This window comes from Melospiza melodia, chromosome 12 (assembly GCF_035770615.1).
Source record: "Melospiza melodia melodia isolate bMelMel2 chromosome 12, bMelMel2.pri, whole genome shotgun sequence".
Classification (NCBI taxonomy): Eukaryota; Metazoa; Chordata; class Aves; order Passeriformes; family Passerellidae; genus Melospiza; species Melospiza melodia.
The window spans coordinates 21606232-21625856 of NC_086205.1; the positions used below are offsets into that span (position 1 = coordinate 21606232).

General features: G+C 38.2%; 1 protein-coding gene across 12 annotated transcripts in view; it reads left to right on the forward strand.

The window, feature by feature from the left end:
• The window catches only part of PEX5L (peroxisomal biogenesis factor 5 like), a 102635-nt gene that overhangs the window by 42284 nt on the left and 40726 nt on the right, over positions 1–19625 (forward strand). For 7 of the 12 annotated variants that reach the window (XM_063167247.1, XM_063167252.1, XM_063167254.1 and 4 more), the window contains one exon: positions 18664–18729. The exons of 3 other annotated variants lie outside the window; for them this stretch is intronic. In XM_063167247.1, the coding sequence (XP_063023317.1) occupies positions 18664–18729 (66 nt within the window). Of the gene's footprint in view, positions 1–8751; positions 8773–18663; positions 18730–19625 lie in introns of those variants that run through there. 2 more of the 12 variants (XM_063167253.1, XM_063167250.1) reach the window with 2 other exon arrangements.

Here is a 19625-nt window from a genome sequence, read left to right on the forward strand (position 1 = left end):
AAGCTCCATTCAGCAGCACCACAGCACAGCTAAAGGCACCAAGGAGCTGTGTCATCCCACTCTTCCCCACACAGACAGCAGCAGCCAAATGCAAATGACATTTAATTAAAACTCTCAAGTTAGTTTAAGTTTGGAGAGCTTCCACTGAAATACATTCTCTGACATAAAAAGAAAATTACAATCAGCCAGTATTGTGGGACCCACTGACAAGAGATCAACGGGCTTTCTGATGCTGCCTGCAGATTTCATTAGTGCTCTATTAAAAAATACCATTTTAAAACTATTTTTATGACAGAAATACAGCAAAATCAAAATAAAAAGAAATTGATTAGATGATTTTTAAAAATCCATAGATCCATCGTTTAATGTGACAATTTTGCAATAGCTTAGAACATACATTTTTAACTAAATGCTATGAAACCAATAAGCAAAATGCAAAGATCTGATGCCAGTTTAGTCAGGTGCAGATCTGGTAAAGGTCATGCATTACTTCTAGTTCAAATGATTAAACCAGACTCAAAGGAGAGGTTAGGATCAGAGTACAGCACTTGAGTTAACCACAGGAAGTTTTTGTGCCCACAAACCATGGCTATACACCAGCAGCAATATTGGCTACAAACACTCCCAGAGGGAACCCAGTGGAAAGCTGCACCCTGACAGAGCTCTCTGGGCCACATCTCCTGCTCTGTTTTATGTGGATCCACACTAAATGCAACACTTTAAAAAGATGAAAGTCTTTAGCTGCATCTGGGCACCAAAGTTCTCTCTTTGGTAAAACAGATTTAGTAACTCCTTTGAAGAAAGCTCCTAAATAGTCTTGTGAGTAGCTCTTCCAATGACACCATTCCAGCCCCATGGTGCAATGACCACAGTGCCTGGTCACAGCATAAGCAGGGAGGTGAGAGTTACAGAAAATGGGTTTAGAGCAGAATACAATAAAAAGAAACAGATAATTTATGCTCCTCTTGCTTGCACTCGTAGGTGGAGTTTTCCCAACTCACCTCCCAGGAAGGCTGCAGCCATTCCCAGGATCCACCCTAGGCACTGGTGACAGGGACAGGGTGGCCTGGGGACAACACAAAGTTGTCTTTCAGTGTCACTCATGGACACAGGGGCTGCATCCACCTACAAGAAACTCTGACTTCAACCCATCCATCAACAACTCTGCCTTCCACAAGAATGTCAAAGTCCACCTACATTTTCCAAGAGGAGGATATAGAATCACAAGTGCTCCAAACTTGTCTAAAAGACACTGCGACAAAAGCACAAAGTACATTTTCCTGACAAAGATACATCTGACACCTGAGAGCTACCAGCTCCAAGGCAGGCATATTGAAAAATTGCCAAGACAGAATTAGGAGGAGGGATACACCTGGCCTTCCAGGTGTGGCAGACTCACAGGAGACATCCCATCACACCCCAGCCTTTCAGAAACAGGATCCTGAATTTATAGCATATGTGAGGCTGAGGAGTCACACAATCTGGTGTGCCAAGGCATCTGATTAGTTTCAGAGGGTGCAAAGATATAGATAGGAGAAAAAAGGGGGAGGAGATGGGGAAACCAACCCCAAAACAAGCAGAAAACTCTCTACATTTTTTTTTTTCATCCAAAATTAAGTTTAATTTTTGAGAATAAATCGTCCTTTATGGGAAGGGGGGGTGGAGAGATGTTTCTAGAGTAGATTTTAAAACTTTGGTTTTTGGCATTCTCAGTGGGGTTTTTTCAGCTGCTGGATACCATCATGAACAGCTGCTCCCAGCCATAGAGCACTTACTGGTGCCAGACTGCATGCTGAGAGCTGGAAATCTACTGCAAGGGAGGATTGCAGAGACCAAACCTCCACAGACTACTTTTAAGGCTGATTTAGAACTCTAGAGGTTAATAATTCAATTCCAGTTTTTACTGGAATTTTTACTGCTACCTTTGATTACGTGGTAGACCTTTAGTCCCAAGACGAGAGATTGCCCTGTGCAACTTGTCTCTATTTGGAATTTACACCTGCAATGGGTAAAATAACATGGCAGTAAGAATCCTGCAAAATTTTGCAAATAATGGAACTCTCCAGTTGAAGTTTTCATACCTATTTACATCCTTGGGTACATTTAGGAAAGCATGATGGATAATGTGATTTATTGCAAATGTGTGCATGTGAAATACAGTCATGCAATAGTTAGAAGTTTTGAAACACTGATATTCATGTTTCTGCAGATACTGAATTTTCTCCCTAACTGGTCTTTTAAAAAGATTTCACTCTACAAAAATTAAGTGTCTCACTTCACTGTGTCTTTTCAATAATTTAAGCAGAATAAGAAGTTCATTATACAAGGTAGTTCAGAAATGTTTAAAAGCTTAATTCTCTAGATTATGACTTCTGACAGGCTATATATATAAATTCAGCTAATGTATCCCTACAGAGAAATGTTGTGCCTCAGAATAGAAAGTCTTTTGCAGGCAGCAGCTGGAGACAATATTTTCTTAGCACGTGCAGTGCATGGAGATGCAGAGCTGTGGGATTACTGCAGGCCTTATTTGTGCTATGGAGCTCTGGAGTTTGGGACAATCAGTTTTCACTCTTTACTACCAATCTGAACTTTCTCAAAGTTCAGGTAGATTTGTAGTCCAGAAACTGCCAAAGACTGGACACAAGATGTTTCTGAGCTTTAGCAAATTGCAGCAGAGCATCTGTTGAGAATGAACTGATAGGAGAACTTGCAAAGGTACCTTTAGCCATTGTAATTTTTGGCTGATTGGGAACAAACATCATCCCTCCTCCCTTGTGACATGGTCCTGATGGAGCACAACTCCATATCCTTGCATATGTCTCAAAAGACTGCCAAACATAGGAGATTTACCTCCCTGAAAATACAAAAATAAAATTAAAAATAACATAAGAAGGACTAAAAATGACAACACACATACTAAGAGACAAAATAGAAGTTGCACAAGCATATGTCAATTACCTGTCCACTTTAATAGGATTATTAGTTATTAAAAATACATTCTTTCCAAAAAGATCACACCAGGGAAACAGAGGCAGATGCCACTAGAACAAGGAGCTATAGCAATAGCTGGACACAGAACAAGTCCAGGTCTATTTCATCTTCCCTCAAAGTCCATAGGACAAGTTGCAAGTGTGGGGTGCTAAGTTAGAGCAATGTGCTGTGCTGGAATTCCAATTTCACAGCTGCTGTCAGACTGCCCTAACCTGAGTTCTGAAATCCACAGGTTTTAATCACTGCCTGTAACTGTGAATAAAAGTGCACTGCCATGATGAATTGCTTATAGCACAGCTGAATTTGCTGACCTTCACTTGTTGTGGGTTCTTGGCTGCTCCCAATGCCTTTCAGACTCTCTATGCTGCAAGTTCTGTGGCAGACTCTTTGGAAATTTTAGACTAAGTCCATGGGAAAAATGGGTTTTTCCCTCTGAGCCTTTAATCACAAACATTGAGGACAGCCCTGCAGAGAAGGGCTTGGGAGTGCTGTAAATTCTTTGCTCAGAGGGTGGTGAGACAGTGGCTGCCCAGAGAAGCTGTGGATGCCCCATCCTTGCAGGTGTTGCAGGCCAGACTGGATGGGAGCCTGGCTACCCTGAGCTGGTGGGTGGCATGCTGGCTCGTGGCAGAAGGGTTGGAATTAGATAATTCTTAAGGTCCCTTCCAACCCCAGCCAATCTATGAAAAATGCTTTAAAAAATAGTAAAATTGTGCTGCAGATATGCAAGTATGTAAGCAGAGAAACTTGCAGTGTGTGTTGTGTGCTTGTTATCTTACCTCATCATGTCAGCCACCTTTGACATGACATACTTCATGAGGGCTGATGATCTCATCACTCTCATCTCCTCTTCACTTCTGACATTTTCCATTATCCCTGTTCTCTCTTCCTCTGTCTGGCGTTGGCAGTTTTCACAGCTGTCTCTGTTCTCCTGAAGCCAGGAGACAAGCACTTCTCTGTAAGTACATACAATCCCTGATGGGATTTGGAACAGGGAGATGTGGTGAAACTGATAATAGGACTGTGAACTTCATCAAACTTCATCAACAACTCTTTTTTTTTTTTTTTAACCTGTACAGAGAACTGATAAGGAGAATTTACCACCCAGGAGCTCTGGCTTGCTGCAGCTGTGCACACTGACTGGTGCTACCTCCAGGCTCTCCCAGTCCCAAATATTCCAGATGTTTCATTAGCATATTTCCCCATCATTCACAATACAATTATGAGCTTCATTTGTCACTGGGAACCAAGCAAAGCCTAAAGTTGGAAATTTCAGTCACAAATGGGTTTGTGCTGGCTGAATACAAACTTCAGGCTGCTTTTCGATGTTTATTTTTAATGGATTCTGAATGCTCCCACTAATTCAGGAACTCAAGTGATTAAAACAAGAGAAGGAGGACTTATTTTGCTAAATGTAATTCCTGCTTAGGGGATTTACTGAGCCCCCCTTATAGCTGGAGGAGGCAAGGGGATTGGGAGCATTTAACTTCTTACAGTGTCAAACCACAGGCATTGCCTAAATGCCTGCAGGTTAATGCTCTGAGGGCAGATAACAAGGCTGGCCTGGGTCCCACCCCTAACTACTGACAGGGAGTTATATTTAGGGTTTAAATATATGAGATTTAGTCCTTACACACATCAAAATAGGCTGTTATATCTTAGACAAGCTTTTATCTTTATATGTGAGTCGCATGTAACTACAACTACAATCCAGGGTATAGTTTCTGGTTCTGTAATTGCATTACTCAGACTTAAGAAATACTTCCAGAAAACACCATATTCATGTTCTCAGGGGCTTGTAAAACAGCAGTACCAGCTGTAGATAGGCAGCAGTATAAAATCTCACAATAGGAGAATCTGTAATATTTTAAACTGGCTTCTAGCCATTTTGATAATTGCTAGTTGATAACTGAACTGCTGGAGATACTGTTCTGTATTTCTCTGAGCAAAAAGGGTATTATTTTTCTATAGTTTTTTTGCATCATAATTTCCCAGCATCCTAGATGAGACAAAACATCTCTCTCGTGCTTGTGGCTCTTGATTCCTTTTCAATCATTTTATACATTAAAGAAGTAGAAGAATACAGACACAGTTATTGCAAAAAGGACAGTCTAATCTTTGATTTCACTTTAATAGCTGAAATTAGTTTAAAAAATAAAATGCTGTGGAAAAATATTTTCTCTTTAAAGTGGTGAGGGACAGCTGTGCTTATTCATTACTCTTTGTGCCACATTTCCTGATTTCTTTCAATTTGTCTTTCACACTGGAATCCTCTTAGGCAGTATGTTGCTTTATTGGCTCTGACCTTCCCAATTCTGAACAACTTTTAAGAAGCTAATAGTCCTTTGTAGATGTGTTTCCTCACATCCATCCCCCATCAGGACCCCAGGGAGAAAAACATCAAGCTCTCAAAAGTTGTTTTGTTCTACTGTAGAGATGACAACTGCATTGCAAAGATTTCCTGTTGAGCTCTGAATGTTGCCATAAAATTCAGAAATTCCATTACATCCATCTAGTCCTGATGGTTTTATTCCACTTGCTGCCAACTTTAGGTCGTTTTTACAAAATGAGCAATTGAGAAAGGAGATACAAGTTTTTAGTTTGGAATTCATCCATAGAAGAAGCAAGCCAGCAAAGGAAGAAAGATGAATCCAATGCAGCAAACACTGAAGTGGCATTGTTAAAAAAAAAAAAAAAAAAAAAAAAACAACAAACCAAGAAAGTCCTTCTGGTTGAATATATGTTTGTTTTAAATGTCCATATTTCTTTTCACTGAAATATAATAAGGACTTGTTTAGCATGACTACAATTTTAATAAATATTTGATGTACAGAGATTTTTCAGGAAGGATACAGCACATATTAGGTTTATAACATCTCCAGCTTTTGGTAACTGTCTTCCATGGAAAATATCTTGAGATCTCAGTTCCAAATGTTCAGTTACTGATTTCTTTCTGAGCTATATATTTTTCTGTCACCTCTGTAACAGGATAACTTGGACTTAGGAAAACATCCCATTTGATTCAAATCTAACTACTTTCATAATTTTGCATTGCATTGATAGTCACTTTAGCTCTGGGTCAAAAACCCAATATTTTCGTTGTGATTTTTCCAGTCAGACAATGAGCCAAAGACTCACAAGCCAGAGCAGGCAGATGCAGTCTGGACAGGAACATTTACAAGGATATTGTCATAGCATTTACACTGGTCTGGTGCCAAATGAACAGAAGTTCCAGCAGTTCTCCTGATAAATCCATGTTTCAACACTGCTTTATTCAGAACATCTTGTAAGGTGATCACTATTCCAGACCGCTCTTGTATGTTTTTCTAGATAATGATATTAAATCAATATATAAACATGGTAGGAGAAATGTCAACACTGTACTGTAGCTCCTGCAGCAGGATATGTGTCCCTGAGAGGCCACAGCTGAGATTTATTGGTCCACAGTGTAACTCCAACTCAGCAGTTTCAACAGAGAATGTTTCCCATCCCCCTATCCAAAGAGAACCTATTGTTTTTCTAGGTATGATATTCTGTATAAGAAACAGAATAGGGGCAATAGACATCAGGGCAAACATCCTGGTAGTCACAAAGTGAAACAGAAATATCTCATTTTAGTTCTGTAACAGCATTTCTGACTCACTGAACATGTAATTCTCAGAGGATGAATTTCAAGTGTTGATAGATTTATTGCAAAGTAAAATTAAGGATCAAAACCCAGCCTTCATTGCTATTTTATAGATTATCTCCTAGGAGGATTTATAGAAATCATACTTGAAGCAGACGGCAAGTGATTATCTGGAGTTCAACTACTGCATTCAACAGAGCCCTCCTGTGATAGCAGGGGCTCTGCTGCCTTTTGGGCTGCACTACAGAGACCAGAAAAGTAGCAGCAAAATAAAAAAGAGGACATCCAGCAGAGAATCCTAAGGACACTGAAGGAAAATTCATGAAATGCTCTCAGCACAACATCACACCTGCCCTGAAGTGTGAACCCAGGAGAAGAAAGGTAGCAGTTTCCCAAAATAAAACTTTCCCCTCCAGATCAGTTGAGATCCTTTCTCCAGGCTGCTGAAATCCCTGCCTGTGGGAGTATTCAGCACCATCTACTCCCAGGGCACAAGTGAAGTGCTGACACGTTGATGTGAACAGCAGAATGGTTTTTGGGGATGTATCTCATGAGGAAGGTGGAGGGAGCAAATCAGTGTCTCCCTCTGAGCTTGGTTTTCTCCAAGCTGAAAGGTCAGAGAATCAGCAAAGGTGTTCCTCTGACTTAAGAGCAGCACCAGAGCACTTCACAAGCAGAATAATACAAATTCCACAAAAATTATGTGTGTGTATATATATATATATATATATGTCAGAGAGGATATTCCCTGCAAGATACAAGTGATGTACAAAACAAAGAAAGGCTTTTTCTACCTGTAATATATGAGGCCAGCTAAGGTGAGCACAAAACATATCCTAACCTCAAAATCTAGGAATTACTAAGAATTGCTATATCACATGGTATCACACAGCCCAGAAATTTAAAGCCATTTTCTCAATGGTACAAAAAAAACCTTGGGAAGAAAGTCCTTCTTGTGGCTCCCACAATATTTGTAACAATTTGAACTGTCAGCTGTAATTTGCTGATCTGGTGATATCTGTAATACTCCTCATTAGAGTTAAAGGGCTAACTTGATATAGTCTAAACAAGCCATGCTGAGTAATAGGAGCTCTAAATTAGGCAGCTACAAGATAAACAAAAGACCATCTTTTGTTCTTGATCCTTCTCTTGTGCACAGAAAACCAATCATGCCCAGAGCTTTGGGTTCATAAATTAACCAGCAAAATTCAGATTGAAATTTCAAATTTACTCAAATGCAGGCACTTAATGCATTCATTGTCTGTGTCTGTTTTCTCCATTTACTCTTAAAGAGCTCACATTTGCACAGAACAAAATGCCTTGTTTTAATTAACAATTGATTTCCAGCTATCTTTGTGTGTGGAACATGCATATTTTTACATTTGCCAGCAGATCTTTAAGTGAGCTTCTAGAAACTCACAGCCTTTGGTAATGTAAGGATATTTACAGAGTGCAAAAAACTATGTAAAGCCTTTATATGGAAATAATGCACAGTTATACAATATGGTCACAGACAATAGAGAAATAAAAGGTCAGCATTTAAGAAAAACACCAACACAAAGAAATAGAAAATAGAAACAGCCTCAGCAGGTATATGGGAAGGTATTCCTCTACTATTCAGGGAACAGAAGCATGAAAAAGAGAGGGTTTTCTCCCAACACTTTCAGGATAACATGGTAATATTTGAAAGAAGATGGTTTTTCATCTACTGAGATAAAAGTTCTCAGTCTACCATAGCCAAACTCTCTCCAACCACTGGCACTGTTACTGACCAAAAAACTTACTCTATTAAGGAAATGAGGCAAAATGTGTGTAAAAACTCAAGTGTAGCTGGTGAGTGGACGGTGCAATTCAGAAAGGAGTGTGTGAAAGCTGCTCCAAGCTGCTCTTTCCACTTCACTGACCAGGAATCAGCTGTTTTTCATCTGCCAATGACTCCACAGGCACTTCAAGTTAAGGTGTGAACAGGAGGGGGAAAAAAAATCCTGATCTTGCTGCGGACAGTCTTAGTTCAGCTTTTAGACCAAGCAGAGCTTGGCAGGGTTTCAAGCAAGGCCACCTTGTCACCCAGGTGACACTCTCCGTCCCTCCCTCCCTTCCAGGGAAGCACCGGGATTTTCCGATCCTACTGGGCAGTGACACAATTACAGGTAATCCTTCCTCCCCCTGCCCAGGCAGTGCCTCCACAGTGCCAGAACCACAGGTTGCCTCTCTCTTGGAAATCCTCCTTCCCTCCTCTTTGCCAGGTGCTCTCTGGCACTGATCTCTTGGGACAGACACGCGTTCCTCGCTTCTCTTTTCATCTCCTGAACACCTCCCCATAGGAAGGAGGGATTCGACTCACTCTCTTCATGAATATGCAACTCTAATTAGCTAATGAGCATGTTTCTTGGAGTCTGAGATCCTGGCAGTAGCTCTGGTGTGTGATCCTACCTCAGTAACTCCCCTGTAGCAAACTTGGAGTTGATGCACATGTCACTGGGCCTCTCACTGCTATCACCATCTGCGGCAGCTCCTTTTATTCCTCAATTATGCTTGTGCTATCTGAGCTGAAAAAAAAACTTCCAGTCCTTGCCAGTCTAAGCATATGCCTGTGTATTTATTCAAGTAATTTTTAACGATCTGAGTTGACAATGCCATCTTTCATATCATTTCACTGCAGTTTCATCAATATGAAGTGTCTCACGCTTAATGGGAAGGAGTGAAGTTGGGATAAAACTTCCTTATTTACAAGATTTTCAGAGCGAAATGAAGCAGCAGAGTGTTTCAGTGAATACAAAATCCAGAGTACTGGCTGATAGACTGATTTCAGTCAGTCATAACACTGCCATTAGAGAAGCTATCTAAGGCCATTCTCTGTTCCTAAATACAAAAAGAGACAGGATAGTGAATTACTGCAGCACTACAACAGCAAAACGAACTTTCTTTCCGTGTGCTGGCTCAGTTGCTCTCCTCAGTGAGCAAAAAGCAAATGTATACATATGAAAACATATTTTATATATACAAAAACATATATAAACATATTTCATACAAATATTTGTGTTTGAAGTTCCACAATTTCTCCTCTACACCTCACCCACCCCAGGTTTCAGAAACACCCAACCCCTCTCCAGGTGTTTGTCAGCCACATCCTGGGCTAGTCCTTGGTACAATGAGACGTGAGTGAGCTGCTGCACCCCTTTCCCTCAGCGACAAGCCTGCTAATTCTCTGATAAAAGCACATTTATTGAGGCTGCCTTCAAGCCATTCAGAAGATGGTTAACTCATCCCTGCTCTTTCATTTGAGCAAGATCGATTTTGATGTTCAAGAACAGTCTGTGGTAAATGAATGTGATCTTGTAGAAGGAGACACCAGCAGAGTACAGGACTGCACTGCACAATTGAGACAGATTTATTTGTTTTGTGGAACCTCTGAGGAGAAATATTTCTGACAATAGCTGTCGTGCTATTGTCAGGCCACTTAACCTCTGCAGCGTTAGGTTACTGTGCCCTGGGGTGCAGGGGAGATTCAGTTTGGCTTTAACTACACAGGACAGACTGTGTAGCTAGATTTGACATCCCAGCTGAAGAAGCACAATTAACTGGAGCAACTGTACCTGCACGGGGTTTTGTATCTGTCAGAACCCAGTTTTGAAATACAAGTAGCACCATTTACATCCCAAGAAAGTAATCGCAATGGAAACTTCTTGGGAAATATAACTGATGATTTAGCAATTGTTTTGCATATGAAATCTTAATTAAGATGTTTTGAGGATTAAGAATGTCTCCATAAGAGCCATTTGCTGTTACCAGCTGCTTTTACTACTTGGTCACGGATATCATGTTGTAGATACCCACAGAGTTTTTATTAAACAAAATTGCTACACTTCCAGCCAAACTAAGCTGCTGTAAAAAGTGTGGACTCACCACCTTTTTAATTACCCTGCAGACATCCTCAAACTGATAGCGAACAACTGAATTTTGGGATACTGTTGAATTACAGAAACAAAAACAGAGAACTTGCTTCCCTAGTGAGTAACCTGCCAACCTAAGCACAAGTGGACCACAAAACACTGCACTTTATAGACATTGTACACTCTTAAAGCACACATTTTAAAAGTGTGTATGAAGTGAGTGAATAAGTACATCATTTTCTTGATTTTTCTTCAGTAGATATTTTTTACCATATAAGTATGCAAAAATAAATAAATTAGGTAAAAAATTTCTATAGGAGAGGGTAAATGCCTATTCAAGCAGAACAGTACAGAGAATATCCAGTATCAGTGATGTGCTGGCTATCAGAAATAGAGATGTTGCTTTCAGCTCCTTGTAGAGAAGGCCAGGTGCTAATTACTGTCATTGATATGAAAATGAAATTAAATCCACCAAAGCAAAAAAGAGTATGGAGTACTTGCAAATATATGCAAAAGAGCAGATTTATACAAATGTAACTGATTTGGCCCATTATGCAAAAAAAATTATTTTAAAACAGTAAAGATAGATAACCAGGCCAGATGGGACTCTGAGCAACCTGATCTAGTAGAAGGTGTCCCTGTCCATGGCAGGGAACTGGAAATAGATGGTCTTTAAGATCCCTTCCAATTCAAATCATTCTATGATTTTTTGCTTAGAACAAACTTTTAGTTGTCCAAGGCAGCTGAACTTATGATTAAGTCTCAAAGTAATTATCTACTAATGCACCTACATTTTTTTTTTCATTTTCATGTCTGTAATTACAATGTATTTGCAATAATAGAGTAGAAAAATCCATTCTCCACACTAACTGTGCACGTCAGAGAATTAGGAACATCTTTTAAGAGCACGATCATAATACCTCAATTTTAAGAATTTCTCCCTGAAGGTTTCCAAACTGTGTAAATGAAGGGACAGTAGCATAATCCTCTCTAAATAGGTTTAAATGATGCTGCTAATGCTGCTTTTATATGATGCTGTTAATGTTGCATTTGCAGCATTTGCAGCATTAACATACTTTGGAACATCAGATGAGATCATTGTGAAGCTGAAAGTGCATGCAGAGGCCGTGTCTAGGTCAGGGACATGAAGTTATTTTGCAGCCACACTGTTATTCAAATTCCTCTGCCATTGCCACTGTCTGATAAGTGACAATTTACTCTTTTCAGGGAACAAAAATATGGGGGTAAATATACTCTACTACACAGGTTAAAAATAGGGTTTTATTCTGGAGGTAAGTACACTCAGGCTCTGAACCCTTTGTTGCAGAGAACACACAGCACAAGAGAATCAGAATGAATTTTGGGTCAAGGATACAGCATAAAGACCCTTTATGACCAAAGTGCTAAAAGAGTCCTACTTTGACACCATTCACTGTAGAAAGGACTCACATCTTAAGGTTGTGGCAAAAAAATTACATAATAAATTCAAGGGTATCAAGAATTTATACTATGGTGGGAATCAAATGTTTGTATTACAGGAAGGGCTAAATTTATCCTGGCAGCATTTAGAACCATGGCTGGAGAAAAGTCATTTTTTCAGAAAATAAGTCTTAAAAGTATTTTTCAATCATAAACTATCCTGATCTGCTGTTTTCAAACCTGCCATCCAGTATGATATGTTTTCCTTATTTAATATGTACGGGTCTAATCACAGATGATGAGAAAGTAACATCAATCTGCTTCAAAAAATCCAGTCACAAACTTCCAGCTACCCTTTGATACTTTTTTGTTCCATTAATTCTCTGCCTCATCATCTTTCTATCCTTTTACATGGTAGAATCACATCTATTGTTATGTTTGGATTAAATCTATTTTAGTTTTTCATGTTTATAAAAGCTTTCATTGTTTGTAATAGCCTTTGAGCAAGGTGTTTAACAAGCAAGCCAAAGAAAAACAAAAATCCTAAACAGAATTAAATCTTGTATGGCTATACACAAACCATGAAAGAATCTGTATGAAAACATTAAACTGAGGACATGAATTTTGATCACATAATGTTTACCAAATATTTATAGAACTCAAATCCTGAGATTTTCATCCTAATCTTCAGTAAGAGTTAGTAGTGGTGACAATGCATTACGAACTGTCTTCTGTGCCCAAGCTGTCATCCTTCATAAACAAAACCAGAACAATCAAAATAAGTAATTTAAGAACTAATACTATTTTTAAATGGTTCTGAGATTAGGTACCTAGCAAAAGACATATTCCAATTCACTTATTTAAATACATACCTCATTTTTCAAAACAATATGCAGAATTTTATAACAGGTCATCTCATCAGTGACCCTCATTCAACATAACTCCACCTTTCCTAAACAACACCTTCCTTAAGGACTTCCAAAATAAGAGTAAAACCTTGACTATGAAAATAAGCAATTTGGACTCTTAATCTGGTAATGTAAAACAAGAGGAAACAACAGGCAACTGTTGTACCCCTCCAACAGTTTTGATAGAAATTTCTGTTATATTCTTTAGAGGAGTACCAGTTAACTTCTGTGCAGAAAACCACGGTTTCAGGACTTGAAAATTATCTTAAAACTCTCACAGAGCTGTATCTGTAGGATATGATCAGATTATTATGCATTCAGATTTTTTTCAAGCTCTGTCAGAGATTTTTTTCTTTTAAATTTTGTTTGTTCCTTTGCCTGTCTTTTTCTCATTCTAAATGTCTGATGAGTGTCTGCCCAATCTAGAAAAAGTCTGCACTAACAAAAATATGAGGCTAATGGGATTTAATTCATTTTCTGGTTACACAGGTTTACAACTGTGAAGTGCAGGATTTAATAACGATATCTGGAACAAGAACAACAACTGGAAAAAATGCATATTTCTTCTATGTTCCAGGCTGGCAGAGTGCAGATTATACTATTTAAACATCAAAACCTGCATAACTTTGTTTTAAATATATCTTGCATCATATTCCAGACACAGTTGTACTTCCAGTTGTCTTTTACACATAAAGTGTAAAATAAACAGCTGCCTTTTAAAACCTTGCCTGTTCCAGTTAACTTGGAACAATGTTTTATATTCTGCATTTCCTACAAAGATGTCCTGTATTCATGCTCACTGATGAGCTGCTGATTTTTTCTACATAAAATACCACCACTTCTCAGTTTATTTCATTGCTTTTCCTAAACAGACTGCAGAGTTAGTCTGAGTTCTCTGAATGTTTCATGAAACAAAACCATAAAAATTCTGTTGCAGGAGGTGAGGAACCCCTACCACTTCAAAGAACAATGCATCATGTGCTGGGAGGAAATGAGGGAGCAAAATCCATCATTTACACATCATGTGTGCAGTAAACATTCAAACAACAGACAGCACTTTAGCCACAATAGTTTATTTTGAAAGTGACCTGATCTCCTGGAATTTCACTGGAACTGGTACCAGAGGAATCTCTTATTCTAATTCAGCACATGCATCATCATGGCAATATAGCAAATAATAGCAAGTAATTCTGTTGCTATGTGTATGTTATGACTGGGGATCATGATAGTGAAGTCAACATAAAAGGAACTCAAATTATGGGAGAGAAAATACCTCAGTATTAATTCTCTGCTGAAGACTACCAAACAAATTTAAAATTTCCAGTTGCTAAACCCAGTGATTTCACAAAGTTCCTTGACACAGACTAAGCAGAGATGAAAGGAACCCCGCAGCTATTCCCTCAGATTTTGAAGTCATATACCATTGTGCAGTCAAAGGACTCATCCCTTTGGTAAAGCAATTCCAAATTATTAAGTCAATCAAATAAGTGCTAAAAAATAGTTTCTACATATTCACAATGGTCTTATTAAAAGATGACAATTGCAAAGAAAGAAAAGACTGCAAAACATCTCATCTAAGCCTTCTATCACAAGGAGATTGATTATATAACTCTTTTATAAAAGGAGCAGAACCTTAAACAACCTCTAAATATTAGTTCTCTCCCAGACCTCTTTCTTCTCACCAACCATGCCCTATGTTTCCAGCTGGATTTACTATTTACAGTAAAAACAATCATTATTCCAATGCTACAGTGTTGTTAACTTGTTATCTCAAACTGTGCACTCCCTATTATACCCCAAATAAAACTCTTTGACTTAAGAGAGGAAAAAACCTTATTTCACATCCTACTCCTCCTCCTCTTAGCCTGCAGGAATCATACTAGCTTATAGAAAATGAGTTAGATTTGACAGAATTGTTTATTAATTTCCAGTCATAATTTGTGTTCAGATGTATTGAGTCAAGTGACTTTGCACAAGTTCTTGAGAGCAAAATGGGTCTTGCAGAGCTTCCACCAGAGATGTTTGGAAGCTGTCCCACTTGGCTTTGGGAATGAAGCTATAGCTTCAGACTGAGACAGCTCCTCAAGGGAGCACACGTGATGCAACAGCTACTGAGAGTCAATAAACAGAAACCCTTCCAGTGCCATTTCCATGCAAATGCTTCTCAAACTGGAACTCAGTTTAACCACACTATTGACATTTAAATGGGCATAAGACACAGCCCAGAGAGGGGAAATGTGAATATTTATGCTGATTGCCTTTTATAAGCTTATGTCCCTTTCTTTGCCATTTTTCCTGAATGCAGTAAAGTCTTCCCATTTTAACTCTGAAATCTGTTATTCCACCAACATAAGAATGAAAATATGGGGAAAGAGATGAAAGAGGAGTAGAACACTGTGAACTCAGCCAATATGGATTTAGCTGCTTTATTATAGATTACTTTTTGGGCAAGTCTTCCTATAGCTGCTTCCTTGTCTGTAACCAACTCTCTCTGTGTTTCATCATATTCTTGTAAGAATGAGCTACTGAAGGTCACGAGTCAAAAGAGTTTGGATAATCACAGAGAACTTGATAAGAGGTTCCAAATGATGCAAATACAATATCAAAATAGAAGCTCAGGTTCTGAAATCTAGTCTGAACCCTGACAAGGCTGCTTCCAGTTCAAGACTGAGAGCTTGTTCAGTTTTCCTCACCATGGCCAAACAGGCACTGCCTAAAGGAATTGTGTTTCCATTTATCTTAGATATATACTTGACTTTATTAAGCTCATAATAAAAAAAATACCATAAGATTTGATGAAAACAGAATTTTCTGTTTAAATATCAATCTTGTATTTGTCCATAGAACTGCCTCACCACATGTTTCTTCATTATTTTTAATTATATATAAAATGCAAGCAAAACCTCACTAGAAAAAAGTAGCAAAGTATAGATGAGAAGAAAGGCATATGCAGAAAACATGAACATAAAAGCCTGAGAAGGGAAAATTTGAAGTCATAAACAGATCCTATGTAAATCAAGAGCTCACAGCTGTATTGTGGAGCCTGGAACTCCCATGGTACCTTTGTATAGCTCTGTGTGCTCATTTTGAGAGGTAAAAAACCTTAGCGCTGCACGATTTAAAAAAAATAAAGCCAAGTTTTTCCCTTCATTTTTATTTTTAAGTTGCACAAAACAGGAAGATTTGTGGAGCATAAAGCCATTTGGAATAGGCTGCTTAGCTGGTGCTCTAATACATCATCTGCTGGGGGATCTGGAGGGCAGCCAAGGCTCCCAGATCCAGCACGTTCTGCAGCTCTCCCTGCGCCTTCTCCCAGCACAGGAGGACAACAGCTCCTCAAACTCCAAGTTCTCACTAATGCATCTTTCACAAAGCTTCCTTTAAAAAGGCCCTTCCAACCTATTAAAGATATTTAAAGTGCAGATTGGTGCTTCAAGATGTCCTGAACTGGTGGGTTTTGGTTTTGTTTTGTTTTCAAGCATTTCAATTCAACAGCCCAGTGCGAAAGGTCAGGAGATCTGGCCATATTTTTGGCATTGCATTTATAAATGCTATTCTGTTTCTCCTCAGCTAGAAAGGGAGATGCCCATGAAAGCAGTAATCCTGCCACACCTGTGCCAGCACTGCCTGAAGATGACTCTTTTATCTATCAAATTTATTTATAAGGAAAGCTGTCTTAAAACTTCTGTTTTACAGAAGTTTAAATTTAAGCATGCCCATGCTGAGATGATTTCTGTGAACAGGGATGCATTGTAGTGTGTCAATTAAAGCTGAAACAGCTTGGTAGGATCCTTGAAAAATAAATTACACAGACACAGGTCTGTGTAATGAAGGAATACTTTCTTCATGTATGCATGTTTAAAAAAATGAAAATCTGATCATTTCTTTCTGCTCACTTTCTCACAAGAACAGATGCTATAAATATTCCTGAAAAGTGATTTTAGGACTCAAGTACCTTAAATATTTGTCAAAAGCAAACTTAAAATTATGAAATGGTTTTAGATAAAATCCTTTTATTGCATAGATGACAACAAAGAATTTCTGCAATTAATCATTATAGTTTAAATACTGTTGTCAAAATGTTAAACATTTACACAGCACTGACTGTTGGTTTTTGATATGCAAGAACAAATTTGCAAATCACTGTAATGAAGAAAATAATTACAGAATTATAGAGTATTGCAATAAATAGTAGTGTTTCAAGTGTGAACATGTGTTCATTCTGATCTGTCCATCAGGACCTCAAGGTGATCTGTTGGTCCCAAGTACTTTAAGATTTATCCTGGATGAGCATGGTTACAAAGCTATATGCATCACTTGTTTTAAAAATCAACTTTATGCTGCACTAAAAATTTATATTAAGATGCTCTTACAGTAATTTAATCAAATACTCATTACTAAGTACCACATCTAAATAGTGTGACTTGTACAAAATTGAATTTGGAACTATTTAGAAACAGCAGCAGAATAAAAGTATTTCCTTACAAAATCCTGCTAAATCAGCGTTCTCCTATGGAAATGTCTATTACTACTCATTATCTGATCCCAAAGGAAAAGCTTACAGAAATTGTTATTAAGTTTTGAACCCAATGCTGTTATAAGTATTTAGCATCAGGGGAATACTCTGAACTCTATTACTTATTTTACTATGGAGATATTACCTAAAGGAAATGCTGCATTTTTTAATGTATCAAATAACAAAACATTGACATCTTTCTCAGTTTCTCTTAAGGAGTATGTTCCATTAAAACATATAATACATTTTTTTCTTCATCAATTTACATTTGTCATAATTTGCACATGGGTTGTCATGTTCTACATCACAATTGTTTCCATTTCTATATTGCAAATCAATAGGGAATAATGAAATTTATTTACTAAATTGTTAAACAATTGTTAAACTGTGGAGAAAGTAACTGACCTTGCAAACCTCCACTACCAACAAACTCTTTGTTTTGGAGTTCTGACATGTCTAAAATGAGTTGTTACAGAATTACAAGGTTTGAGCAATAAACTGCTGTGCCAGGTAAATTCATATAGCACTTTGGCTTGCTAAGAAACAACACTTAATATCAAAAGAGGCTAAGTAAATAGCACCTTAAAAATAATTCTTTAATGGTTATTGAAATAAATGTGCTGGAGATTTTAATTTCAGCTGCAGTTGACAACAGTAACAAGTTCATCCTGACCACAGAAAAACTGGTTTTATTTCTCTCCAATTCTTTGGCCTAATGGCTTCATAGGCAAGAATTGGGTACACAGTGGTCACTGCAGGAAAGAGAGACCAACATTTTCAAGGTTACCTGCCTTACATAGGACAACAGTTTAATTTCTAGTCAACAGAATAAAAAGCTGCATTTCCAGTGAATTGTTCCCCTGTGTACCTCTCCAGCAGAATCTGACAATTTAAACTATTCCACTGCATTGGCTTTCTCTTTGGCGTCCAGGAAATTGTTACCAAGTTCTAGTTTCAAAATGTTTCACACAGCATGGGCTAAACAGCCAGAAATGTCAACCTGACTTTCACACAGGAAAGTTTTTTAGGAAAGTTAAAGATCTAACTTTTAGGAAAGGCAAAGTTCTAACTTATTTTTTAAAAAAGTGGCATCAAACCACTTGCTTTGCCCAGCAAATAAACTAAGTCTGCTCATTAAAAACAGCACAGAGGTATCCTTTGGGTTGCTTTTCTCCATTGTAGCATGGCCACTTTAAACTGGTGAGACAGATTTTACATTTGGTGTCAGCCACTCCCAGGGCTTTGCAGTTACGTGTGCGGAGGATGAACAGCAGGCACTAATACGAGTATCATGACTCTTTTCAGGCAGTAGGTGAAACCTTGAAGAAAAAGTGGCTCTGTCTTCAAAAAAGTGACCTGACCTTTGCTTTGGTGGGTTTTTACTCTGCAAGAAATAAAAAGCACTGCATGCTTTCCAATGCATCCTTCCTAGCTGATAAACGATTTTGTTCTAGCACTCAGCACAAAAGGACTACATTTGATAAAGACCAATAGCATGCTATTAGTGCTAGCTAATGATAGCTCATGTGTCATACTGGAAACAAGCTTCATAGACCTGGAATATGTCATGTGAATCATGAACAAACACGTAATTGGCCCAGAACCTTTGATATGCTTACCAATTAAATGTAATTCTCATTGAATTTAATATATTTAATTTTACAATGACTTTGCAGTTCTTTGGATATCAAAGGCATCACAAGTCCAGCATGCTTATCATTTATGACACTTCTGCTCTGAGAATTTCTTACAGCATGCAAAGAACTCTCTGTAGGGTATCTGTGATGTGTTGCACAAGCAAGCTAATCTAATATTGACCTGACCAGTAATAAAACCTGTTTAGAACCTGCAATAGTATGTAATGGTTTTACCTGCAATTAATGAAATATTCCTGAAACCATCTGTAGTTTGGTATAAGCAATAGTGGGGGTTTACTTGACACAGAATATACTGCTAGTGAAGATAACTCTTGTATATGATGTCTTAGCAAAGAACCCCTTCTGTTAATAGACTTTTAAGGATTTAAATATACTTAAGTCAAGTGTAAAATACTTCTTTTATGGAGCCAGATCCTGCAGTCTTTGCTCAGCTAAAACTTCCATGGAAATCAATGGGAGCTTTTAAAGTGTAATAATAAGGACCTGCCCAGGGTCACTGGCATAATGCAGCTCTGCTGTGATGCTTTATGTGTAAGCTCCCACCTTCTCTGTCACTTGCAAGAGGCAGAGATCAAAATAAGACCAAAGATCAAGATACAGAAACCCATG